This window comes from Gallinula chloropus (assembly GCF_964237585.1).
Source record: "Gallinula chloropus genome assembly, chromosome: 4".
Lineage (NCBI taxonomy): Eukaryota > Metazoa > Chordata > Aves > Gruiformes > Rallidae > Gallinula > Gallinula chloropus.
The window spans coordinates 23,721,956-23,749,910 of NC_140088.1; the positions used below are offsets into that span (position 1 = coordinate 23,721,956).

Here is a 27,955-nt window from a genome sequence, read left to right on the forward strand (position 1 = left end):
CTCAAGCACTAGTTCAATTTGTAGGTTGCAAGAAACATTAAAAAAGAGGGGAGGAAAACTAGCAAAAAGTCATATATTGCTCTGTTTCAGCTACCATACACGTAATCCATTTACTTCAGCTTCTCAACACATTGATATTCTGCAGTTTTGAATGTTTAACAAGAAAATGGATAACCCTTGCTTGGTAGTCTGGACTATTCCCCTATGCATAGGGCAAAAGGCTCTAAAGGCCTATTGACATACTTAGCTACAGTGTATCAACGGCTGTAGAGTGTGCTTTATTTAAACCTCTTATTTCCCAAATGCATTGAAGTTGCCACTGTACATGTTAAGCGATAAAGAAAAGTTAGTGAAAATCATGCATTTTTAAAACAAATTAATTTTAAGCATTGTTAATAAGATTGTGCTGCAGCGATGGAATATCCTGAACTGCAGGCCAGGTATCCAAATATCTCTTACAAGTTGTTCAAATATCACTTCCAAGTGGTATTTCCTTATTACTGTTGTTTGCATTCAGCAGGTTGGCTGGAATCTTTCTGTATAAAGGGAAAAAAACCACCACAACAGTTAAAGACAAAGTGGCAAGAGGTGAATACTTCAGCAAATAAAAGAAAGTTAGCTATGCAGTTCTGAATTCACTAGAGATAGCATTAACATGTACAAAAAAGCTACATGTAAACTCCAGCTAGGTCTGAACAGCAGTCACCATGTTTATTGGGTCCCCCCATCCCACAACTGCTTGGTACCCCATAGTGTTTTTAATCTACATTTGTGTTCTTTACATTCCATCCAATAGGCCAAGGCTCAAATGCAAACCACCTCCTACTCCCCCAAACCAGAGGCTCAATTTGACTTTCAGTCCTGATTAGAACAGTTGAACAATAAACTGTCACCTCCTCGTTGGCACTGAGGAGCGAGGAAGGCAGGGAAGGTTGGCTGCTTATTCTGCAGCACGTTTGGCTTTCCCTTAGAAGCCCTGCCCTTTCTGCTAAGGTGATAAAAATGTAATTCATGTGTTGATTTCTTCTAGGTTCTGCATCACCAGCAGCTAACTATTCAACAGTTTTAACACTGGGCAACAAGTCCACATGTTAATCTGAATATGTAGAAGTAGAAAAACCTCCATTAGGTAGTAAAACAACTTCCCCTTTGGCAAAAGGAAGTGTATTTGGGAAGGAGAACAAATACCCAAACAGCCAAGAACTTCAGGTTTTACAATGCAGTTCTTTGTTGTTGGGTGGGTTTTTTTGTTGTAAAATAGGATTGTTAGAAAGCAGGAGAATTTATTCAGTGTACTTCCTCTACCATTCTTAATACAGTTTATTATTAAAAAAATAGCAGCCCCAGAAACCTGCTGAATGCTAGTAAAAAAAAAAAAAGCAGGTATAAAAAAACAGGATGCCTTGAAAGTCACTGACCACAAAGTGAGTGTTTCTTAGTAACTATCCTAAATATAATGTAAAGAAGCACACATGCAAGAGCATTACATACCAAGTGACCACAAGCTAAGCATTTTGCCTGTAGTGAGGAAGAACAGGTGCAACTAAGATTCCTTATGATAAGCTTGCCCTTGATGATCTGTACCAAACCCAGACTATTTCCCTTCCTCACCTAAAATGCTTTAGGGTTATAGTGGTCACTATCATTCCCACTGGAAATCCGGAATAAATTCTCTTCTGCAGAGACATGCTAAAGACCATTCCAACTTCCTCCTTGTTATTTTTCTCCCAACACATCTGGCTAAATTCAACTTTGCACCCTCATCTGTCAGGGGGTCCAAGTAACCCTGGTGTGAATTCACTTTAACTGATCTAAGACCAAATGCAGCATAATTCCCTCTTGAAAAAGAGGGATATGTTTACACAGAACATAAAATTAGCATTCTCTGAAAAAAAAATAATTCTAACTGCCACTAAATTACAGCTACACCTTTTCATTTACAGGAAAGCAAAAAACAGTAACAATATCTAAAAGCTCGTAAAATTATCTCCTTTTCTTATAATTGCTCTGTATACAGCCACAGGGTAGTTCATAGCATCGCTTTGAATGGATGGAGGAGGGAAGGAGCTATAATCAAGTAACAATCCCGTTACTTAGAAAACACTTTAAAAATGTTCCATCTCCATCCTTCCTTCCTATTCACCTGCTAAATTTACAGACACCTAGGTTGACCACTGCAACAGTTTCAGCCAAATTTTAATCATTGACCAAAAGCCTCCCTATATTTTCTAATAAACTTCATTATATTTTCTTCATACTTGTTTTTATCTTTGTAATCACTGAAATATTATTGCACAGAAATCTTTATCCTGTAACAAGTGAGTCACAAAGATTACAAAGTTCCTTCTTAAGGACCTTCCAGTGTTGATTACTGCTCTCAGACAAATAACCAAAACAGTTTAAGGGGTTCTCGGATATGAGTCAGTTGTTGGAAAACTAGCAGTAGTACTGCTAGTTTACCCTACCTCTGGCTTACAGTTGAGGGCATATCTCAACCATATATTTTATATATTATATATATTAAACCCCCACATTTAGACAGGGCATAAGTAACAAGGCAGTATCTCAGGCCCAGATTCCAACACATTTGATTGTCTTCCACTATTTCAAGAACACAGTACGGCTCATGCTGAGTAAGCATAGACGTGAGCGCCATATTGCCTTCAGGTACCCGTCAGCCTCACACGAAGCATCTCACAGTCTAACCTTGAGATGACAACAGCACAGGTAGACTACCACAATTTTCTTCAAGTTACAGCTGCCCCAGCTGGCACAAGCGTATTTAAGTTTACCTCTGGCCTCTAATGGCTCCTGTAAGACCAGGGACCAGAGCCCCAGCTGTACAGTGACAGATACCACAACCACACTACCTCAGGCAAGGCTATTAAGCATGGGCTTGCTCTTCCCATGGCGCCCAGACTGTTAGTGACATGCGGTCACCCAACGACTACCAGTCCACTCGTCTGCCATAGACCGACCCTGTGCTATTTATCTCCTCATTCTAGCCAGGTTTCCATTCAGGCTGCATTTCTCTGTATTACCTGCTCAAGGTATCTTAGAAATGGTGCATCAGCCAGGCAATAAAGATCAAACAGAGACTTTAATTGGAAAAGATAAGGAGGAACTGCACCTTATTTTAAAACAAATTTAGCAGCAAACACACGTACTGAAGTTTGTTACCAGCATTATGAAGACAAGTAAGATTCTTCCTGTCATAAAGGGCTTCTCTGTAATAGTTGTGAGTAGTGACTTGAGTTTATATGAGAAGTTGTAGCATTTTGTTTTTACATCTTTAAGGTATTTAATATTTATTTATTCTGTGCAAGGAGTTTAAACTGCTCTGGGCCTTAGATTACAGTTTGAGACACTGTTCCAGTGGATATGAAAACTAAGTAAATGAGACTCCCACCTATTTCTGTTTTGCTAACAAGCATCAATACAATGCTTTTTTCTTCTGCCTCTTATTTATTGCACCACTTGCTCAGAATTAAACAACCTCTTGCTACAATGGACACAAACATTTTTCTTCTGACATCTGACTACTCAGTAGAACAACACAAGAAACTTGAGCTAATTAATTTACATACAGACCATTTTGGTCAGGTATCAGCAATTACATGAGCTAAACTGCATCAGCTGCTTACTGACACAGAGGACATGCATCAGATTGAAAGAGGGAATTTCACCTAACATCTGCAAGATCATAGGGATAAAGCAGAGAAGAAAAGGAGGTCTGAGGTCATACTGCTTTCATGAATTTCATCTACACAGCCCACTGCTTCTACCTTATGTCCTAGAAGATGTATCCATGCCATTTATCTTTGCAGTTTAATCCTTTCAAACCAGATCTTTTCCACATAAAGTTACTGCTGAATGAGATACTGAATTTCTATTAATCTTCAATGTTTAAACAGATTAGACAGGACATGTTCCTAGGTGATTCAAAGAGCAATCAAGCCTTTACCTCCTCACTTTTACAAATCACTTTTTGGGAAGCTTCCCACCCACTGAAGCAGTTATGTGGGCACAGGCAGCCCACCACGATTTCACCTGAGTCCCAAACAGATTTTGCTGCCAACAGCACCATGTAAGCAGGCCGCAGGCACTAAAGCCAGTGTCCTCTACAGCAAGCAAGGAAGTAAGCCTTTCAATATTTAAAATAACATCCTACCACAAAATATTTCAGTTAGGGATCCTAAAGCTAAGCCTCATCTATCTTACTGAAAGAGAAAAAGCAAGGGTATCAAACATATATGGAAAGTAAACTCTGAGCTAACAGGAGCTAAGCAAGTCAGCAGCCTGAACTTTCTCCTCCACAAGTGATCAGAATGGTTCAAAGGTTCTGAAAAATGAATTTGCTAGTAGTGGGCTCTTCTGCCACTGCTGCTTTAAAAAAAATAGACTAAGCACCTTAAAGCACACGCAGCCTGTCCCCACAGCAGATATTTAGTTCATAATTCAAAGCAACGTTCTGTATTACTTTGTCAGCTACTTCTCTATTCAAACTTAGCATCAGTAATATGAAATAAAGGCAGCTAAAGGAACAGGGCATGCAAGTACACAGAAAAATGAACTAGATGAAACATTATCTGTTTTCATAGCACCTTGTGAAGCTACCTCCTGTGATCTGCTCAGTCTTCCAAAGCCACAACTTCTTATATAGCGTAACATATAGCGTAAGTGCTTTGTCTAACAGAAGGTTCCAGCTGAACAACTCAAACATACTTGAAACTGACAGGAGTGAGAGGAAGGAGAAAAGTTGACAAAGAAAGTGTTGACACTTGTTTAGCAAATCTACTATCAACAATGAAGGAGATAATAGGGAAACAATTGAAGATGAGAAATTGAATTTGAATGGAAAACAGACAAAAGAACACTTTGTGTACATGGAAAGAAAAAATACTCCAGATTTAAGAAGAGCAGGGAGCAATGGAAAGGCAGAGGGGCAAGGGACAGGGAGGAACAGCACCAGAAAATTGGATGGACAGAAGGAGGAAGAAAAGACAAAGGGTCTTAAGAAACAAAAAACAGAATTCCAAGTTGACTTGAAAAACTGAAGCCAGTGGGTGACAATGTTTAATTGTAAGAAGGGAAGACAGGTGTGTAACAGATTGCAGCAGCGTGGCATAAGCTGCTGTGACAAATAGATGTTCTACTACCAGAGGTGAATAAACAGTGCAAGTACATTGAGGCAGGATGGCTGGCTTCTCAAAGCTTATCAGATTGGAAATAAAAAACCCCCACAAAACCCACACAGCCCAATTCCAAGTTTAACAAAGCAAAAGGCATTATCTATATAGAGAGGGAATGAGTTGGAAAGATTACAGCTTCTTCTAAGTAGCCAATAAAGAAAGAAAAAAAAAATACATGGGACAAAAGTATGGACCCTGTTGCAGGTATTGTTCTCTGAGGCATGGGATGAAAGGTGAAAGATGTCCATATACAACAGAAGGACTTTTTTCCTTCTTTTAAAGAGACAAGTAAGCAGGAGAGCAATACCTCATCAGAACCACGAGAGCTCAAGAAAAGGTCTCCAAGAGCAGGGGGGTTGGAGCTCTATGATCCCTGGGGTCCCTTCTAACCCATACCATTCTATGTTTCTAAGGTTCTGTGAAGAGCGACTGCCTGCCTTTGTCAGGCAGCATAAATGAGAACATGGAAAAAACCCCACATACTAGGCTGATGACTTGTAAGAGGTCATGAGCAGCAGAGGAGATGCAAATTATTTCTTAAGTACGTACACTAGAACAGCAAGAGATGAAACATCAAACCAGAAACAAGGGAAAAAATAAAGCATGACAAGTCTCAGGATCTTTTAGCGTGCGTATGTAACATACAGTTTGACTGCTACAGAGGCAAAGCAGAAGCTGTGCCTGGAAGGCAGAGAGGTCGTTCTGAAAAATCTAATTTAATTACATAATTTAAAGATGCTCATCTCTACACACATTTCTTCTTATTTTTTACTAATAAAACCTAAACCCTGAAGTCACCAATCCCCCATTTCTTTTCCCCATATAAGGAAAAAAACCCCCGAAAAACCAGAAAACCCTAGAAGACAAACCACATCGCACGGCTACATATGGGACTCTTGAAGTTAGGTATGAATGGAATTCCACCTTACCTAGAAATGTATGAATGATAAACAGACTTAAATTACACCTAAATGGGAAAAAATTGAAAGGAACTGTCAGCATGAATGAAAAGTGAAATGTACAAAATAATACAGGAGGCAACAACTATAACCTTCCAAGATACCTTAAGCTCTTTTTCTACAGAATACCAAATCCTTTGAAAGGATATTTGATACTTTGCACAAATATACTTGACTCAGAACTAACATTGTCTCAGCTGTCCCACTTTTTACCGTTACAGATACACACCACTGCATTCTGATCCCACAGAAGGGTTGGAACACTCATTTCTACCACTCTAAACCTGTTTGATCAATCTTTCCACCTTCTTTAGTGTACAGTATTGCTCATTAAAGAAAAACAAGCTGAATTCTTGATATGGTGACAAAAAGCATTTACTAGTGATATGATGATGTATATAAAACTGTCAGAAGAGTGACATGTTAAGACTTTCATCCAAAGATCAAGCAGTTTTCCATGCCTTTCACTTCATCTGGGCTTTCATAAAAAATGAAAAGGTTCATCTTTTAAAGACATAAATGAACAAGACTGTCGACTGTCAACTGTCCCAGCTTTCTTAAATGTAACCATTAACTTCACTGTGACTGAAGGATTGAAAAATACCTATCAGAAAGAGCACTAGCCCTTAAGGCTGAATTTTAAACAAGGCCTCGTAAAGTTTAAAATTCAAAGTTGGAGAATAAATTTTTTTCGATTTCTAGCTGAGTACAGACATGTAGAGTCTAACCTGCAGCCATCAGGACACAACCAAAACCAACAATTTTAAGAAAAAGAAAATAAACAAGCTAGTTGAGACTTGTCAGACAATCTAAGTAGAAGTCCAGCCACAGAATATTTCAAATAAAACATTTCTAACGGAAAAAAAAAATATACTATTATAGCATAGAGATACCATTAAGGACTAAAGGCACACAGTTCAGAAATTATCTTGGTGTAGGTTGGAAGACAAGCCATACATTTTCTCAATTTATGGAAACACTAACTTCCCTAAGAGTAAATTGAGTGCTGAAGATAAAACATTTGTGGTCAGAAGCTTGGGGTTTGTTTTTTTTTTTAACAATTTATTAATCTTTTCACAATCTACAATTAACCTTAGCTAGATTACTTATGATTAGAGTCTGCATTATAACTAAGCACACAAAAATTCTTACCTTAGGATCACTCTCTGCATCTTCCTCTTCTTCTCCCTCCTCTTCCCCCTCCAACTCCTATGACAAAATAGAAATAAACTAACAGAAATTAAAACAGGTTAAAAGTGCAGCTTCTTGTAACGGAGAAAAAGCAAAACAGCAAGTAATATTACCACTGTTTCAGATGTCAACATTAAAACAACTTGGGCCGACTTAGAAGTATTCAGCATCTTCAAAATCTTAAAGCAAAGTCTTTAGAAAAAGATTTAAAAACTAGGTTTAAAAGATTCAGCATGGCTTAAGGCTACCTTCCTACATACGTCTCCCAGCAGGCATGGGTTTGGGGTTTGTTTTTCTACTTCTGCCATGTTATCTGCAACTTTTCAGTTCTGTTACTAAGTATGTATGTCTAGTTTTGTTCTTTGTTTTGACTTCCTTCAAGAGTCTCTGTTTATTTGGGTTGCTGTAGACAGGCTATGTACTCCTGCACAGGATTTTGCAGTATTTTCATAATGTTGTTACTACTTGGATGTAGGCGTGTGTACATCTGGCACTGCAAAGAGATTAAAAATACATGTACAGTTCTATCAAGACCCAGCTTAAAAAAATAAAAACAAAATGTTTAGCCACTCAACACCCTAAGCCCAGAAGTCTGCACTGCAGTTTGCAAGGAGAGAAAGCAGACTGATGCATACTCTGCTACAGTGAACTCAGGAATATGCCCTTAACCAATTTGCAAGAATAGCATAGTAAAATCTGTAAAATAGATTTAAAATTATCTGTAGAAAGTATTAGTTCATTTAGGTGTGGTATCATTTAGTGATTTTGCACAAAGCCTTTCGCAGTACGTTTGCAGTGATAACACACTACTGTAAATGGACCCAAGCTCTTAGTATACTAGAAAATCCAGCCTAAATTAAGCTTTTATCTCCCTTTTTTTACTTTGCATTTAGCAAGGCTCCATCTTCAAGCTTATGACAACTGAATTTCACTACTAAGTAACAGATATTTAAAAATAAGACTAAAGATTCTTATCATGCAGCACTCCAAAATAGAGCTCATCTTTAGTTTGAGTCATATCAGAAGGCAGTTTTCAAAACACTAGAGAAAAAAAAGGATGAATGTTCCTGTAGCAAGTACTTTTATAAAGAGGAAAAACGGCCACTGACTTGGCAAGTCAGGAATGCTGAACTCGTTTATAAAGAGGCATCATACACAAGAGCATTTATAAACAACTATTTTCTGCTCCATACAGTGCTATTTCTGGAACTGGAACATGGTAGGTAGTTATCTATAAAAGACACAGCATGCATCTCACCTCCTCTTCACCTTCTTCACCTTCTTCAAACTGAAAAACAAACCCAAGGTTTTATTAGCTCTGCTAATATTTGCATCAAGTCTTCTGCAGTTTAGTATATTCAAACACAGTAACTAAGCCGCTTCCAGAAGCAAAGATTAACAACTCGTAGTGTGTTTGAATCATAGAAGGATTCTTTCCTATTCTTAAGTAACGGGAATCTATTCAGGCTTTTTTGTTATCCTGATGTAATTAATACTACGTACTAGTCTAATCAGAAAAGGAGAATGTATCTTTCTATATTGTGACAAACCAACAAAATTCCCATAACATACGTACATTATCATCATCCTCTATGGCTTCCCCAGTGAAATAAAGCACAGCGCGAGGGACTATCCTTTCACGGAAGAAGTGTCCTATTTCAAAATCTGTTGCTAGAGTAAATTCTGAATCTTCATCCTGTAAAGCAAGTCAGTTAAATTTTTCTACTAAAAATGCCACGTGTTACAGAAGAACAAAAGCGTATCAGAGTTACAGGTTTGAGAAACATCACACTCATCAATATCAGCCTGAAGTTCAGGTGTACTTTCATATCCTTCACTTTGTAACAAGGGAAGTAATATTGCACATCTAAGTCCAGATTTAGAGAATTTAGACTTATAAGTTTAATTGCTGCATACAAGCTACTGGCCTGCTGAAACAATTTCTATTAAAAAGGTTCCTATAGACTTTGCTGATTCTGACATTACAGATTGTTCAGAATGCTTCAAATTGATTAAAAAAAGAAATATCATACACCAGTCATGCAGTAGCAATGAGTGGGTAGAGAAAATAATGACCCCTTCCCAACAGTGACCATTTATAGATGTATTGGATCAGCAAGATGTTTAACAGCAAAATGTCAATGGATTACTTGGAGAAGTCAACAGTATCTTTCATTTTATCAAGATGATGCTCAGCTTTGGCAAAAGCGAAAATAGTTATAAGAACATAGTGACTGTCTGTGTTGTTTTATTAAGTACTAAGTAGAGATGGTTAGCAAAAAAAAAAGATGTCAAAGAGCAGTCATGCAATATCAGAAATGTAAACTTACCAATGACTCTCCATCACCAGATACTGCAAAAAGAAGAGACAGCAAATTTAAGAAAATGTTTGTATAATACAGTCTAGCTGACCTCAGTAGCAGAAAGTTATGAACTCTTCAGAAGCTAACTATTAAACCTTTGAAGACCATTCAGCTTCATCCTAAATGAAACCCACAGAAATTGCACTTGCAAGAATTTTATGTGCTGTAAGAGCAGCATCAAAGCTGCCATTTTAATGTCAAAGATACCTTGCACAGAAAATACTCTCTACAAGGATGGGTTCAGAAGGCATGTAGATCACATCTCTCCCTTCAAGGAGAAAAACATTTTGTTTATATATTAATTAATCCTATTTTAATTAATGCTGTAATTACAGTTACTTTATTTTGCTAGTTCACTAAACCAGCACCCTCTGCTCTCCCTGGATGCTTTCAAGTAGATTAAATTTTTGTCAGGAATTTGTAAAGCATGATTGAGGAGAGGCCTGGTACTGTAACCAGTAAGGAACAGGAGGGGGGTTCTTTTTTGCTTGTTAAAAAACCCAAACAACTAAAACACCCAAAAGCAGATTTACCTCCTCTACTTGGGCGCCACAGTACTGTGATCCTACTGTTCTCAAATTGAGAATACAAGTATCAATTGCCAGCAGATGTCTTCGTCCTAGTTTTCTTATAGAGCTACTTCCAGTGTATGTCCCTTAAGTATTTTAAAAAGTACTAAACCACCGTAAGGCACACAGATCTCCATCCCTTGCTAAAAGCAACAACTGCTTGTAACAACAAAAAAGTTGTTTAAGTTAAAGGGCGTTTGTGTACCAAACAAACTCCACTTTGAGAACACATCATTTGTTTCTTATCCACATGTACAAAGGGATTTAGAGCGATATTTAGAGGGGGCAGGTAGATCATAACAGCCCATGACTGAATCAAGAACAAGTGTCCATTTTGTTGAGTACAGCTTTGAAGTCCAGAAAGTACACTGCGTCTTCTATCCATGTTTGAAAGCAGAGTACAACAGCAGATATATCATGAAGAAGCATTTTTAAATCCATCTAAAGTTGTTTTAAATATGCATGTATGTATCTAACAAGACATAACGAGGAAAACTAGGAAGGTACAGACAGAGCATTAGGGATCACTATCACTGGAAACAACACAGGAAGTTCCGTTTCAACCATGGTTTCATTTAAACCTGTATGCTGTAACTTGACCAACACCGGAAGAAATGTCTTTTGCATGTTGTAAGTCTCAAACTGAGGCAGGGAGCCACCCTGTGGTAAAACAAGTCAATTTCTTTAGGAGAGTCCACACAAGACTCTTTCCATACCATGAAACATGTTTACACAGCACACCTAACGGCCAAATTGTACAGAGCAATGTCAGAATAAAGTGATCTGCTTGGATGGGCTGCAGTTTGCCATCTTCCTCTAGTAAGGACAGACTATACAATGCAGCAGCATAAATACAAATAAAACACAACATATTTTAAAAATCCTAAAATTTCTGTTTCCAAACTTACCCTTTATTGGGCTGAAGAAGTTAAAAAAAGAATCATTAGGTACTTGTTTAGTAATTGTCCGAACTGTGCCTCGACCCTTGTGTTTCTGTTTTTTCTTGATTGTTTTAACTGTAACATTTTTTCCTTTCTTCCAGTCAATAGCACACCTAGAGACAACATGTGGAAACAGCATTTCAAAACGACATCAGTGAAAATAAGGAACTGAGCACTAGAGAAACAAACCTCATGGCTTACCATTCTCTAAAGCTAGTTTTACTCACACTGGTAACTTAATCTACTTGACATTTAGATGGACCACAGTGCTAAACAACTATGCATACACTGGATCAATGCAATATTTCCCTAAATGAAAAAGCTAAATCATGTTTTCTCAGTATAATCCCTGCCCCCTCTCCATCCACACTTTAATATCCATTCGCCCCAGCTGCTAGTTTTGTAAGAGGACATGATTAGGATGTTAAAAAAAATCTCAACAACTGAGAAATACTCTTTCAGTGGTCAGATCAGTATAAAACAATGCCTTGTGTCCTCTCACTACAGACCAAGGTAGTGTCCAGTTACCTTAAGAAAATAAATGCAGAGTGGCCAGGGAGAGGCAAGTTTTAGCTCTCCAAACAGTACTGAGACTGACTTGGAAGTCAAGTACAGTAAACTTGAAAAAGCTTACTTTTCAGTGCCTCCCTACTACTATGCAAACTGATAGAGTCTCAATTAAGAGTCTCTTTCCATCCGCCTATATAGTTTTACCCAAAATTGCACATGGCAAAGAATGAGAGGTAAACACTGCTAGTTCTCTTCTAATATAAATAATGGTGTCACAGAGACCCTTAAGAGCCTCAAAATATTCTCCTATAAATAAATGGTCAAATTCAACAGTTCTTTAGTTAACCTGCATGAAAAGTCACCAAAAAATGTTTTCCTGCTTTACTTATTCCAGTATCTAACAACATCAGGACACATGAACTGAAATAAAAATTTTTGATATTTTACAAAGGGATTCCTCCTCTGAAAGATTTAAACAGAAAACATTGCTGGAATAACTAAAGTTAATTAACAGTCATTTTGAGGTTGTCAGAGTGCCTTTACGGAAGCAAGTAATTTGGTGTTTCTTTAGTTTAAAAAAACCCCCAAACCACTCCAAACAAACCCCAAAAACTACAACAAAAAACTCCTCCCACCAAACCCCCATCCTTGAAGGGCGGAAAAAAAAGAGGCCAAAAAACCACCAAGTAAAATAGGGTGCAGTAAGGTGCTCTTTTGTGGCAATGAACATTGGTTACAGATCAGAGATCACTGATGGATGCAGAAGAACATTTTCACAGGGTGACAGAACCCTGGGACAGGCTGCCCAGGGGGGTTATGAAGTCTCCTTCTCTGGAGATATTCAAGACCCGTCTGTGCAACCCTGTGCAATCTATGCCTATCTGTGCAACCTGCCCTAAGGAACCTGCTGTGGCAGGGAAGTTGGACTCAATGACCTCTTAAGGTCCCTTCCAACCCCTACAATTCTGTGATTCTGTGACTGGAAGAGAACAGACTAGGTTAGACAGTATGCATTTTACCCCCCCCAAAAAAAAGTCTCACATGGTGTCCAACTCCCTAGACTTCAAGAACAGAGATGAGAATTCACCATGTCACAGTTGGTTTCTGAACACAACAAAACTGCAGCAGTCTGAGTTTGTTCAGAAGTACACGGCACCATAACACCAAACTGCATGGCCAGTATGTTCTAGCCCTACAACAGGCCGAAAGAACAGCTCATACATGTGACCGATTCCTGCCAGATTCAAGAGTACCACTGGAATAAAAACTGGTGAGAGGATGAGGAAGAGTCCAAGGGTCTGAGGCTACTTAGACTGAGAAAAAGAGTCAATGAAATTGAACAACTAAAAAGATTTTACCCAGTTATTTGGAAGTAAAAGGCTCGTTACCTCATTAATAATCTATTAAATTGGAAAGGCGTAAGATTTAAAATGCATACTATAGCAAAATGTATCTATATCTAGGTATGATACTTCTGCATGCTAAGGCTAAGATCATCATCATCATCCCTACAAACATCTGCAGTTCTTATATCAACAAAAGCTTTATTTTTTAGTTCATTAATCACTGTCACAATACAAGAAAACAGCATCTGGAAAACACAAGCTATTACTTCAGGCAGCTATTTGAATTTCAATTTTTCCTTACCCCTCACAATCAACTATTTCAGGTCCTTCAAACGAAAAGGGATCTGTCTTGTCTGGCTCCGACTTCATCTTGTATGTTTTCGTCAGGACTGAATTAGAAAAGTAGTCATTGGGCCCAAAGTGGAACTCTAATGAGAAAGCCTGGAAGAAAATTCCATTATAGTTTTAAGTTACCCTAATTTTTATCTTAGAAATAGTGCATTAGTAGAACTGCCATTAAACAGACTCTGAATAGAGGGGGGAAAAAAAATAAGAACTTGATGACAAATGTATCTTTTAATCCACGGAAGCAGGAAATGAAGAACAGCAACCAATTCTGAACATGCAAGAAGCTAGGACAACCTTGGCTAATATTACCTGAATAATTTTAGTATTAATCTGCCACATTTCATTCACCTTTAGCTATCAAACTTCTGTCTTAGAAGCAACCATAGGAATAAGAACTTGAAAAAAGTCTTGGTTTAATTTTCTGTGAAAGCCTAGTCATCATCCCTGTTTTAAGAGGATACAGCCTGAAGCAGGTGCTCCTGCCTATGTTTGAGTTTGCTCCTCCTGTGGCACCTGAAAATTGTTTGCAGAAATTCAGTTTCTTAAATGGAGAACAAAAGGCTCCAGTTACAGAAAACCACAGTGTACACAACGCATCAATTTTCAAATAAATAAAGCTTTCAAAAGCCAATTGCACAATGCTACATGCACCCACTTTGTGCTCAAGATCAACTATGAACTATTTTTGAAGTAAAACAAAATTCAAGCTGCCTTGGAACAGGGGAAACAGGTTCTCAGGAGCATTGCTTTAGTTGCTTGAAGGATGTAAAAGTGTGCTTAGGCAGGTCAGTTCACCACCACAGAAAGGTTGAAAGTCAAAATGCCTGTAAGTTACCTTAAATATTGTCTATTTACTACCCTGGCAATATGCCATGAGAACTAGACCTAGTGCACATACAAGACAGGCAATCGCCAAAAACACTAGCCTTGCAGACCAGATGTTGCATAACTCATGGATATACTTCCCCAAGCACTTTTCAGACTCAGACCAAGAAGTGGTCCGTTATCAGCCCAGGCTGTCTTGACCTCCCCTCTTTTTAAAGGTCCACTGTGTGCAGACATTACAACAACTCTAGAGACAGCAGCATGTTCAAACATCTTTATTCCTCACTCCTTTCCCAAAGGCCCCTTAGACTTTCCACACTATCTCCTTTCTAAGACCACCTGAATGTCCTCACATGACACATCTGCAAAGACAGCAGACGAGGAGTGCTAGGGACAGCTAGCAACAGCAGCCTTCCCAATTAACATGCTCAGGAAAGGATGCCACTGGGAACCAGATGCACATTGGAATATCTATATTTGCATCACATAGTCTATTTCAGGTTTATTTCCATTTTAAAGAACTTCAATTTAGACAATAGGGTTTGGAGGCTGTCTTCAGCTAAGGCAAGTCTCTCCAGCAAACGCACTCAGGGGATGAGTTACAAACTTAGCTTCTCCACTACTGGTGACTAACATTCATACCCAAATAATCCTGCAAACTGGCACTGGGGTTATAAATAGGTAGCCAGTGGCATTAATTAGCATGCAGGATCCCAAGGACTAGCAAGACAAAGATATCTGCAGAGACTACATTTCAGTATTTCATTCCATACCTGCTAATTAGGAGACAATAGTAAGAGGCTTCAAGTTTCACATGCTATTTGAAGAGTTGTAATAACCTTTCCAGTAGTCTTTATTTGGATGTCTCTGCTTTTCATATCAGCTTACCTTTGTAGCATGTATTTCTAGATTTCCCCAATAATATGAGATGTTCTCATAAAGCTCAAAAAAAGAAAGCAGCTTAAAATAAGAAAGCTAAGTCATACCCCAATGTGTCATCCAGGTCTGAATATGTTAGCTTAGGATCCCAATGTCTAAATAGATATATGTTATATAAGTAGTAACTACATTTATACAAACATATGTAAGTTTATTGCTACATTATAAATAAATAAAAGCAAATAGAATCACTTAAGCTGTATGGAGATAAAAGTTTATACACACAGGCTACAGCAAAGAAGAACTTTGCAAGCATTTTTACTTAACCAGGTTAAGTCTGCTTCTGGAGGACAGCAATTACAGGTAATTAATTTAGGTCAGTGGTGAATTGCCACATATTTTTTTTTAGTGGCAATACCTAATCTCTAACAGAATTAGTGTATTTATTACACACTGGTTATATGAGCTTTTTACAGTATAAGGGTACCATTGCTGCAGTTGTTTTCAACAGCCAGAGAATTTCAGACAAGACAGTGACACACAACCGGACAGCAAGTTTCACTCAAGTAGCTCAGAATGCTTTTGTCTCCAAAAACAGAAGGGACATGGAATTTATCCACCTTCCATTATTGGATTTTATGTAGCACTGGAATGGAACCTATTGACAGAAATGTGCTGTCAAGAGGTTACGAACAGTGCGAGACGAGAAATCCATTATGTTTTAAGAGTAGCTCTTCAACTTAAGGTAAAGTAGATCTGAATGGGAACACAAAAATGCTGTAGGCAAACACAAGTATTTCCAAATCTTAAAGCGTATCTATTCAGTGGCATTTAGATGAAAAAACCCTATGCTTAAACAATTAATTTTCTTAAAAAAAGTCCTATCTTCCTTCAGCCCTAGCAATATTTAAGAACTGAATTCCCCATCTTTCTCTGTCCATACTACTTCCCTTGCCTATTATCAGCTCAAGTTTTTTGGTACTAATGGGAGAAAAATAAATCCAACCAATTTTGCTTCAGCTTTTATGTACCTCTAAGAGGTATTTTGAGAGACTGCTTCCATTTTCTTACACGAACCTTTAATGAAATATTTCTTGCATTTATTTTAGACCGTCAGAAGACAACTCCACATGACAAAGTGAAAAACACCAAAGAAAGGGAAAAAGGCAGAAGGATGAAGTTTAAAGAAAGGATGTGTGAAAGCTCAAAACCCATCCTTCTCCCTGCCTCCTCCTCAGAAGGAGTTCAAGGAACAGTCTGCATGAATTAAATAAGCCACTGAATAACTTTTTTGACAAACACAGAATGTGTTTCTGTATATGAAAACTAAACAAGGAAACAATTTTGGAAAAAAGGACAAAGTTGCACTTTAAAATTAGTTGCTTATTAGTTACACTTTTAAAAGACCACCTAATATATTTTCCTATCTCTTTCAATAGACACTGTATCCATCCTTTTTTTTAATATTACTAATTCATATCTCATCTTTTATTAAATATTTAATATACTAAGTGGCAACTACAACTTTTTCCATAATTCATTTTCAAGCCAAAAGCAGCTATGCAATTTTCTTACTAAGAGCAGCTATTTTGGAATTTGATAGAGAAAAAGGGAAAACTAGACAGAATTGAGACAGCTTCTAGAGTTGGAATCTAGAAGCTACAATATCATAGATATCCAGACTAAGGATGAAAGAACAAAGGGTCAAAAAAGCTGAAGGCAAATCAAGAGACAAGGCATGAAGATATCAGCCTAGAAAGACCCCCCAACATACATTCCAGCTCAGTAGAATGAAATTAAAATTTTGAAATGCTGTTCACTTTATTGCTAAAATCTTTATGAGGAACAACTACAGAAAACTCACCATAGGCTGTCCAGGTTCAGAAAACTTAACTTTAATATCCTGCAGATGTTTCAAGATTGGTTCATCATACTCCTAAAGAAAAAGAATTCTATTCAGCAAGTATTATTTAGAACAATTTCAGCTTAAATTCAGATTTGGTGTCTCTCACATTCTTCAAGCGCTCACTAATAACTGGAAAAAAACAGCAATTCATTCAACACATGACAAGTTATTCTTTTCCAAGGAGAAACTTACTTGTACTAATTCACTTAGCATATCTACGTTCCTAAAGATAGTAAACCAGAAGTCTGGAATTCCTTTGATATTTGTCTCTTCTGCTTCCGCTTTTTCTTCTATTACCACTACATTTTTCAGGTCTCCCTGTGAAACAAATACAGAAACATTTATGAAATCTAATCACAGCTTTTTAATGTATTTAATAAGCAAAGGTAGATATATAAAATATTTTCCATCTCTGAAGCTATGTTTAAGGACCATTTAAAACTTACACTGTTTTCTCTCTGTAAATAAAGAGACAAGGTTTATTTACATAACTAAACATACATACCTTTAATTCAGATTTACTTTCATGTCTTTTGTAATTCTATACAAAGACTAAATAGAAGTACTTAAGTCAGTGAAACTCAAAACAATTGAAACCCACTTCTATCTTTCTAGAAAAAGAAAAAATGCAAATACATTTCTATTTTTCTATTAATCTCATTCCTGTATCTTCATGTGCCACTTAATGTTTAATCTAAAAACTTAAAATTTAACTTTGCCCTTTGAAACACTGTTTTAGCTTCCCAATTTTGCATAATACTTCGTAAAGTTGGTTTGCATGACCTTTTTTCATTATTACGCTGTCTTCAATTATTAATCTTCTGTGATAGAGTATTCCCTACACATAATTATTAATCTTCTGTGATAGAGTATTCCCTACACATAATTGATGTCAAATGTTATAAAAAAACTTTTCCATCCCCCCAAGCAGCAGGAAATCCAAAGCTGGAATTAGCTGTGTATTGCACCATTCCTTTTATACCACTAGATAGCAGCAAATATGTAAAATCTTCTGAACAGCAGCTACTTGCATTGACTAGCCAAGAATATGAAACAGCAGTTTACTTGCCATCTAGACATGTTTCTGATCTTCTAATTGCATGAAACATGGCCTGCCAATGCTACATTTATACAAAGCCCAAAGAACCTTATTTGCTTGTGCACATGGAATACTGTGTCATGCTAAATCTCATGAGATGAGTAAAAACAAAGAACAATTCACTTTGCAAACAGAACAGCGTGTAAAGGACACTGAAGGGCGACAGACCAAAGAAAAAAAAATGGAAAGAAAACCTGACAGAATGGCAAAGAATTTTATGTAGATCGTTTCTCTGAGAAAAAGCTGCAAGTTGTGAATATGCATCTCCAAAAATGATAGAAGAGTAAGAGGCAGCCTACAGATCATATTATCCCTCAAATCTAGGTAGCCTCTAATTCAATAGGCAAGTAGTAATCTGCTAGCCAACACACACATTATTAGGCAAATTCCGCTAGCCAGCACACGCGTTATTAGCTAAATTCCATTTTATGAATAGGTGATATCTCTGTGTCTAATCTGTATTTATGAAAATCAAAGCTAATTATGTCCCCCAAAATAAAGGGGACAAGCAGACAAACAGCCAGCCTTCTATTATCTTGGGGTATCATGTAGCACTGGAATGGAACCCATTATCAGAAAGACACCGTTAACAGGTTACGAACAGTGCAAACAAAGGCAACTTAGTTCATTCATACAAGTTACAAACTTGAAAAAAAAGGCTAAACTAAAGGGTTAAACCATTTCATGGATGTAACTGCATATTCATCTCAATAGTACATTACAGATAAAATTTATTTCCAAAAGATGAGTCTTTCAATACAAAACACTGTAGAGGAATGAATTCTGAAAATGTGACATATCTGTACTTCATTGCCCAGCTTGTACTCACAGCTAGCTTCTCTTCTTCCTCATTTTCACTGTGCCACTCTGACTCCGCATCTGTAGGCTCAGCTTCCCCAGTAATAAATTCTCTCCTCTGTGTTAGAAAATATAAATCAAGAAAGCAAAGAAAGATGTAAATTTACATATATGGAAACAGAACTGACTCAGGTAGGAGACAAAGATTATATGCATAGTCTTCCCACCTTATCAAAAAGAGGCTGATAGAGTGCTGCATATTTTCTCTCTAAATCATGTACTTCTTCATAGAATTTAGCTTCTATATGGGCACATTTCACCTGGAGCTGTTTCAAGGCATCAATTCTTCTTTTCACTGCTTTTGGTAAGCTAAAAACCAAACAATTCTTTTAAGGTTAGAAGTTAGTAGCCTCATCATTATTTAATATATCACTTAAATTGGCTGCTTATAACTAAATGAACATTTTAAGTAAAAAATTTATGTCCAACAAACATATTTCTTCAAAACCTATTCCAAAAAGTTTGGAAAACCTATTCCTACCCAAGTTGCTCTCAAAGATTTATCTTCTGTTCCACTCCCTGGGCCACCACCCTCCCCGTGTAATTCAGAGATCTGAAATTAACACCTTTGTTTACACCTAAACTTTGAAGCTAAAGTTGTGCTGATTCATGTATGAAAAGTAAGAACTGTGCATTCTACAGGGAAAAGTTTTGGGCCATACAAGTATACACCACCTGACTGTCCTTTACATTATTAAGCCTTTATATATATATTCAGGTAAACAGAACTTCTCATAACATTTGTTGTTTGTTTTTTTGGTGAGTTTGCTTTGTTGTTTTTTGTTTTAAAGATGCCTATCAGCTATTCCCAGTCAAGAAATCAAAGCAGAAGTACCTACTAAAGGGAAAAATGTAAAGTTTAAGACTACTGTATGGTTAATATAAAACTAATCTCTGAACTAAGGATTTACAAGTCCTGAACTTTACATGCTGAAGAGCAATCTTGCAGAAATTGCCAATCAATGCAGCATATTCCCTTACAAAGTAAGGGTCACAGAATGAAATCAATGGGTGCGAGTGGAGTTATTTCTAATCAAAACAGTAACAGCCAAGTAAAATGCTGCACAAAATTTTGTTTGCAATTTTGTGTAAGTAAACTAAAACTTGAGTTCCTTCCAGAAGTAAACCCCTATGAATCACAGTTAAGTCAACCATTTTTCTTAGTGAATCATTTGTTCTAATTTCCTACCTTAATTATGCACTAATAACATTCTATTATGCTTTCAGCCTCCCAAGAATTTTATTATGCTCTGTACTTACGTTTCAATGTAACTTGAAGGAGTAAGCGCTGTGTTGTCAAGACGTTCCTGTAGAGCTGCCAGGACCTGTGGATTTTGCATCACCTGGTCTGCTAGCTTTTCTATGAAGGCAGAAACCAACTTTTAAAACAAAACTGAATATACTTACAGTGCTTTTGTCATACTGCGTGTCTTACAGCAGTCACAGCAAAAATACTGCCTTCCAGATCTCAAATAGCACCACTGTAAATTAACAGCTTAAGCAAAATGAACCCAGGATCAGATTTCAGAGAGAGAAAACTGGATAATGGTAGAAAATGCACCTTCCTCGTTGCAAATACATCTAATGCTTTTAGAAGTAATTAGTACATTGATGACATAAGTGTATTTCCTGTCTTCTCTTATGAAAAAAACTGCAAAACAGGAGTTTTTCTATCATCTCTCCACACTAGCTGCGGCTTGTAAGCCACATATAAATTTGCAAGAGAAGAACTACTGAATCATACTTCCAAGGCATTTGTAAAAGTGGTTTCCTGTGTATCTGCCTCTTAAAGAATAAAACAGCAAAGCAGCGTATCACTATGACCACTTCCTTAACTATTACTTTTTTTGCATCAAGGTACTTTCGCAGCCTCCAAGACTCCTAAATCATCACAATGGTTCAGAGAAGACTATTTTTATGGGACCTAAGGACTAAAACATGTGGGTCAGGAGTCAAAAATCCTTACTAATAACTGCATAGGTGCTCACAGTGGGAAGACATTTGCTTCTCAAATGTTTTCATTCTCTCTCACTGCTCTTCTCCAGACAGTACAAAAAACTCCAATATATTACATAGCACATGCCAACTTCATGAAGCTTTTATATAGGTGAGTTTGTGTGTTGGGTTTTTTTCATAATCCAACTTGACTATGAAATCATTCAACGCTGTCAGTTTATATGTAATTTACACTTGCTGGCCACAAAAGCTTTCTTTAAACAGTAAATTTTAAAAAGTGAGACCTAAAGAATATTCAGTGACCACACATGGAATATAGTTCACTATAACCAACAAATGAGTATTCCAGTTAATAACAATAGAACTGTAGCTTCTCTGCATGCAGAGGTTTTAACTTGAAAAGCATTAATCAGCAGTTATCTGTACACCTCACAAACGAACAATCAAATTCTCAACAGGACATATTATCAAGACACATTTTCCTACAAACAAAATGGTAAAGAAATAGTAGTCATACAGGACTGCTCATTTTAATAATCATGCTGATAAAGATCACATGTTTTAAAAGCTAGTCTATACAGGCCTTATTGCAAGCATTTAGTGTGTTATTTCATAAAATAGTAAAGCATCCTAGCCACAATATATCCAAAAATACTTTCAGCTACTAAAATATACCCTTTACTTTGATCTTGGCTGCAATAAACATGGAGAACATCAAAGAGCGTACAGTTAGCCTAGAAACAATTGCTTTGCCTTCAATAGTGAGCACATCTGCAGTTCTGACTGAATGTTTTGGAACTGTAAAGAAGCTTCAATACACAAAGCCATAGGCTTACCCCACTTTTGCAGTGTTACCTACTACTATGTATTTCTTACCTTTTTTGTCACTTGCATTTTTAGCCGCCTCCACAGAATCTGAAGCAGTATCTTCTGTTTTACTAGAAGAATTAAAAATGTTTTAAAAGGTAACACTTTAATAAAAGTGTTAACACTTAAGAACAAAAGTATTCTGAATTTCCAGTATTTACTGCAGAACAAGATTCATAGATTTATTAAACACATATGCCATTAAAAGACTTGTGCTTGTCTTCAAGCTTCTCAAAACTTGAATGTTTGTACATAAAACTAGTTCAAAGACAAACAGAATGCAAAGGAAAGGCAAAACCCCAAAACACCACAAAAAAACCCACCCACAGCAAGTCTTAAGTGAGCAGTTGGCCTTTTCCTGCCACTCCAGACAGGAAAAGGTTATTACTCACAAGTGAAAATGAGAGACACCCTTTTAGTACAAGCGATGAAGAAAACCATGGGAAAGAACACAGGTATACAGAAAGATAAACAAGAGATTAAAACTCTGCAGTTTGCAATTCTCTATCAAATTGTTTGATTAATAGTAAAAAAAAATATTTGCTTCTACTCTAAGAAGAGATGGCCTTGTCCTCTCCATCCCTCTGCCACAAGGTCTTCCATCACACTTCCCGTGCGGGAGAAAAAGTGGACCCAGATTCAACAGCCAACAAGCAAACTGTGTTTCCTGCCAGTTTATAGGTCTTGGAATACAGATTGGGTACTGCAGAAATGAACTCTAACTCAGATACAAGAGAAAAGATGCCACATATGCAAATACATCAGTTACTGGATAGACTAGCTTATCCGGCTTACCCTGGTGCACTGCCAGCCTTGAAAGACAAGCACGACATATGTGTTCACACCAGTTTAACACTTACTTGTTGCATAAAAACTAAAAAATAAAACAGTGCCTTCTGCATGCTTCAGTCACTCATACCACAGAAACACCAAAGATCAGTGGTTTTTAAGTCTTTAGACCATTTAAATCTGAACACTGAAAACTGAATCAAGACCACACAAATTACGTTAATCTAAGGACAGTAATTCTGTATCCAACGCACTACAATCTCAGCTTCTTCTGTACCAAATTAGTGTATTAAACTCACTGTAAGGAAACACAGTCCAGTTAGAGGAAAATAAATTAGTTTTATTCATATCAAAGTGTGGCAATACATTCTTCATGGGTATAAAAAACACAGAAAATGTGACTTCAAGAAACCAGCCCAACATACCTGTTATCTGCCATCTGTGTGCCTCTATCCACCTGCAAGTTGAAATATAGTTTAAAAGTGTTTAAAATATACTGTATTCAAAAAAAGTGTGGTGATAATTTGTCTACCTCAACAGAAGATGAAAATAGAACAGGTCATTGTTCAAATTCTCAATATAAATGAATAGCTGCTAGTTTTGCTAAGAAATTTGCCATGCATGATCTCTTGCAGGAAAGTGGATAGTTCCTATAACACCAAATCCAAACTGGAACTTGCTCATAATTTTTTAAACAGTCTGCTGTTTAATCCTTTTCCCCTGTTTGGTTTACTATTCCAGATGTTAATACATTTCTACAAGATCCTAAATCTCCAGGTCTGAACAAAAATATCAGCCATTTCCTAGACTAGCTCTGCACTGTATTAAGAAAGCATCAAGCCAAAAAGGAAGACATAAATATATTATTTTCTAATTCCTTAACAGTATTGCAGCAAACAATGAATTTTTAATATCTGCATATACTATATTACTATGCCTGATCTAAACCCAGCGAAAGTTCAAATGCATTACAACAACTTCAGAACTCTTTTTTCTTATGTCACCTGAGCAGCAAAACACACCTCACTTGTCTGCCTAATCGGGGCTATTTTTGTGAATAGCTGCTTCTGCTGCACTACACTGAATGACAATCTAAAACTGCTGCTAGATACAGACAAGTAAAACAAAGCACTGAAGAAAAAAATTTTTTTACTAAGAGAAGGGATTCTGACAGCAGCTTCAAAGGTAGAAAGCCATATATAAAGATTCACCTTGAATTTCTTTATCAAGACAGAGAAAACAGAGGAAACTTCAACTTCTAAGCTGAAGTCTTGGTTTTAGAAATGACTGGGACTAAGTTTAGCACAACTACTCCAGCCCTCAAGATCTAAATTAGCTCTCCTGAGAAACCAGAGGGAGCTAGATCGCTCAAATTATTTTGCTGTTATTTCTTTACTGGGGTGAAATGGCTAAGCCTGTTCTTCTATTTTAGTAATACAGGTTGGGATTTCTTTCCTCCCATTCTAAACGGTTCATCACAAATCCAAGTAATCACTACAAACCACACAGAAGCACACGTGATACTTTCTACTACCAAGCTTTCAAGAAAGCAGACAGCAGTTTGTACATTATAGTTTAGTCTAAGTAGTACCTTCCATCATCCATAGAGTCAACAGGCCTGATTTCCTAGATTCTACAAAGACCAAGCAGGCTGATCTTTAGCCCAGCTTCCATTCACAGCTACCAAAGAACCTAAGTGCTAATGACAAGATATCTTGAGTGACAGCAAGAGCAGAGGGCCCAGAGATCACAGGCACTCTCCTAGGTAGAAAATGCAGATTCCTGGTCTAAGCTAGAAAAGCAACAGCTTCACAACCACCTGAAGTTGAAAGGCTTTGCTCGTTTACAAAGACATAAGAATATAGCTTAAGGTTATCCCACAAGAAGTAAAGCTGCTTAAAATCTATGAGCCCACCCTACAGGTGAAGCCCAGGAACAAAGAGACTTCTTGGAAACTAGTTGTGTTTCAGCCACCCAGGCATATTTATTTTCAAACACTTGTTGTTGTCTTAAACATAAGAAGAGAACACAGCAACGTTAGCAACCATCTGCTAGAGTAAATTGGAAGAATTTTACTATCTTACAGCTGAAGAAATAAAGGAATATATACAAATCTTTTCTTCCATAGCAGACAGGAGGCAGGACACCCCCCCACACACCCCGCAAATATGATTAAAAAGGTAAGACATAGCAAACTGACCTAATATGAGAGTTCAGCCAACAAGTTACATGATCCTAGTCACTATTAGAGGAAGCAACAGCAAGCAACTAAAAAATGCAGACTTGCATTACTTAAAAATTACCCTCAAAGACTTGTGTCTCCCAACCTCAGGTCCAGGACAGAGCCAATATTAAAAAAAAAAAATAAAAATTCACTCCACCTACAAATTCTTCTGCTTAGTTGTTTGGGCTGTATTTCCTGTAAGGAAATACTCTTCAACCCTGCTGATGGAAGACAAGATTCTCCATCAGAGAATATCCAAATACCAATCATCATTGGTATTTGGAAACCATGGAATAAAATTCCAATAACTTGAATAATTTAAAAATAACTGTTGCAATTTTGTTTTACGCAATCTCCAATGGAGTAGACACAAATTGGGCATGAATGACAGAAGTAATTCACCTAAAGTAACAACACATAACAACAGAAAGAAAAAAAACAAACAACAAACACTGTTTGTTGCCTGGTGCAAACACATACCTTAAGTCTTGTTTCACTCCTCAAAGTTGCTCCTTTGGTAGCTAAAAAATAGAAGCAGTATATAAATAAATAATTAGGAAAAGCTTTCTTACAAAACAGCTTCTGATTCCCAGTTGCATTACAGCTGCCTTCCCATGACTTAACTGCGGCACAGTTACTAAGGGAACTGTTTTGTAAAAGCTGGTGAGGGCAGGGGAAGGGAGAGCCAGGTTTAAAGAGACAAAGTTAATTGCACATCTAGTTGAGACAGTACAGTAGCAAAGCACTGAGCCATAGTACGTATTGCTGCAGTTATTCTCCAAGCAAGGGAGCTCTGTTTAGAGGCAATCGAAATATGAAAAAGCTAGGAGAACTCCAAGGAAAGAAAAGGGCACGGTATTGTTATCGTCACCACCAAGAAGAGGCCAAATCCGTATCTCAAGTCTTCCCAGCAGTTCACTATTCTCAAATAACTTGATACAGACATGAAGCTTTGGGGAGGGGGGGGGGCTACATCAACCACTTGTCTCACAAAGCAGGCTGCTGCAATTTGTTCAGCACAAATGTCACACATCATGAGTCAATTAAAGCTGCGGGAAACTGTAAACAGCGCGCTAGGACAGGCGAAGTTCACGATGAGGACAAGTAGTATCCTGAAGGATGCAACTTTAAAGGAGAAGTCTGCACATATAACGGCAAGCCATACTCATTAACACAAGTGTACAGAACATAAACGCCTGCCAGGAAAGCCTTCTCATACGAACCTTCTGAGCACAACTAGAAAACGAAGCAGGACACTTCTGAACTCACAGAAAGCCTTCTAGCCACAACTGTTACTAGGGCTTTTTTGTAACTGTAACAAATCAGAAAGGGAAAGTTACGACTTCCACTTTAGAGCTGAGGGATGCAACCCTGGAGGAAGCCACAAACATAGCACTGTCTGACGCTTTTTGTAAGGGTAGTGAGAAGCAGTAATGAAAAAATAGTCATGAAAAAAACTCATTAACCTGTTCCACAAGCCCTGAATACGAGCCAATACTTAAGCTCATGTTGGCAGTTTTCTTGAGGGACCACTATTTTGATTATCGATGACTTTATAAAAGATCTCCTAGTGGTTCTGGTTTCAACTCTAACTTACTTGCTTCTCTGCTTTTATATTTTGAAGCCTCACAGGCAGATGTTACAGGAATGGAGTGAGACAAATCTTACAAACGCTGGTGTTATATGCAGTAAACAAACGTGGCAGCAGTGAAAGTTTTAAACAGGCAGTCAGTTGGGAGACAGGGACCTCGAAATTAAAAACTGAGCGCCCCAAACCCCACTGCGGGAAACACAAAACCGTGAACGAGGTCAAGCGAAAGAATCCTGCCCGACCTAAGCGGATAAGTGTTTGACTCAACCCGAGCACTGCGCGGTGAGAGAGACGCAGAAGCTGTTCACCACAAACAACAGTCCTCCCACCCTCTTCCTCCCTCACTTCCCCCGGGAGGGCGGGGGAAGGGAGGCCTCGCTGCCAGGCTCCCCAGAAGGGGCGAGAGCGGCCATACGTGTGGCCGGAACCGCTCCCTTCCACCCCTCCACCAGCCTCGAAGCAGCGCACGCTTCCCTTTCTTCTGGGTCGAAACTTCTCAAGCCAGCCTTAAAATGGTGCCTGAGCGGGCCGGGCCGGGCCCGCCTTTCCCCGCCAGGCGGCTCCAGGCGGCCCCCGCCGCCGCCGAGCTCCACCCCAGAGCAGGCCCTGGCGGGCGCCACGCGCGCGCCCCGCCGCCGTCCCGGCGGCCATTCCAGGCCCTTCGCTGGCCCCACCCGCCGCCCAAAGGCCGGGAGTTCAGCGCCGCGGCCCCGCCGCGCCCTCACCTGCCCGCGCCCCGCGTCCCCTCACGCCCGCAGAGGCAGCAGCAGTAGCACCAGGCGCAAGGCTCCTCGCAGGCTCACTCGGGCTGCGCCGCCGCCAAGAAAGACTTTTCCAATTGGCGGAAGCGCGGAGGCCTCCGTCAGCAAAGAGGCCGCCGATTGGCCCTGGCAGCGAAACAGCCGCCGCACCGCACGCGGGCCATGTTGACTATCCGACGGCGCGGAGCTCAGCCAATCAGAGAGCGAAGAGATCCGAGGCTGGAGGGGGCGCTGGGGGCGCTGGCGGCGCGCGGGGAGAGCGCGTGATGCGGCGGGGCGGGCGGCGGGGTGGAGCCGCGCAAGGCGGGGGGGCGGCGGGTCTCGGCTGAGGGGTGACCCCTCGCTGGCGCCCCCGGGTGTCCTTTAGCTCTCCCGGCAGCCCCGTGGCTCCTGCGGCGTGAGCCGTTAGCTGGAGGCCGGGCGGGGGACGGGTTCCGACTGTCCTGGCGGCAGAGAAGGGCTGAGGGGTGCGTGCCCGGGGGCTGCCGGCGCAGTGCGCGTTGCAGTTCGGAGAGGGGAGGGGGCACTGTGTGCTTGGGGTGCCGGGGGCCGGTGGATGGCTGCCGCATCTCACCCGCGCGCAGTCCGCTCCCACCCCGCCCCGGGTTTGCCGTTAAGATAACCGGGGCCGGGGGCCGGGAGACGCAGCCGCCGGGGCGTGCTGGGTGCCGGGGGGTGCTGCTCTCCCCTTCCTCCAGCTGTTGGCAGCGCCCGTCTGCTGCCCGCAGCGTGAGGTTCGCTGCCCCGGCAGGTAGGCGTGCGAAGGGCTGCATGTTAGCGA

General features: G+C 39.1%; 1 protein-coding gene across 2 annotated transcripts; it reads right to left on the minus strand.

The window, feature by feature from the left end:
• Positions 1-257: 257 nt before the first annotated feature.
• NAP1L4 (nucleosome assembly protein 1 like 4) lies at positions 258-27,227 on the minus strand. 2 transcript variants are annotated; one of them, XM_084263709.1, is made up of 17 exons: positions 27,139-27,227; positions 25,303-25,343; positions 23,024-23,055; positions 21,819-21,880; positions 20,247-20,346; positions 19,154-19,295; positions 18,958-19,044; positions 17,222-17,347; positions 16,988-17,059; positions 13,373-13,512; positions 11,183-11,328; positions 9,673-9,695; positions 8,919-9,038; positions 8,601-8,630; positions 7,304-7,360; positions 6,122-6,159; positions 258-536 (listed from the first exon to the last, which is right to left on the minus strand). In XM_084263709.1, the coding sequence occupies exons 3-16, from the start codon at positions 23,035-23,037 to the stop codon at positions 6,154-6,156; spliced, it is 1,125 nt and encodes a 374-aa protein (XP_084119835.1). In that variant the 5' UTR covers positions 23,038-23,055; positions 25,303-25,343; positions 27,139-27,227; the 3' UTR covers positions 258-536; positions 6,122-6,153. The 2 variants fall into 2 exon arrangements, with proteins under 2 accessions (XP_084119835.1, XP_084119834.1); XM_084263708.1 differs by lacking the exon at positions 6,122-6,159.
• Between the last annotated feature and the right edge of the window lie 728 nt (positions 27,228-27,955).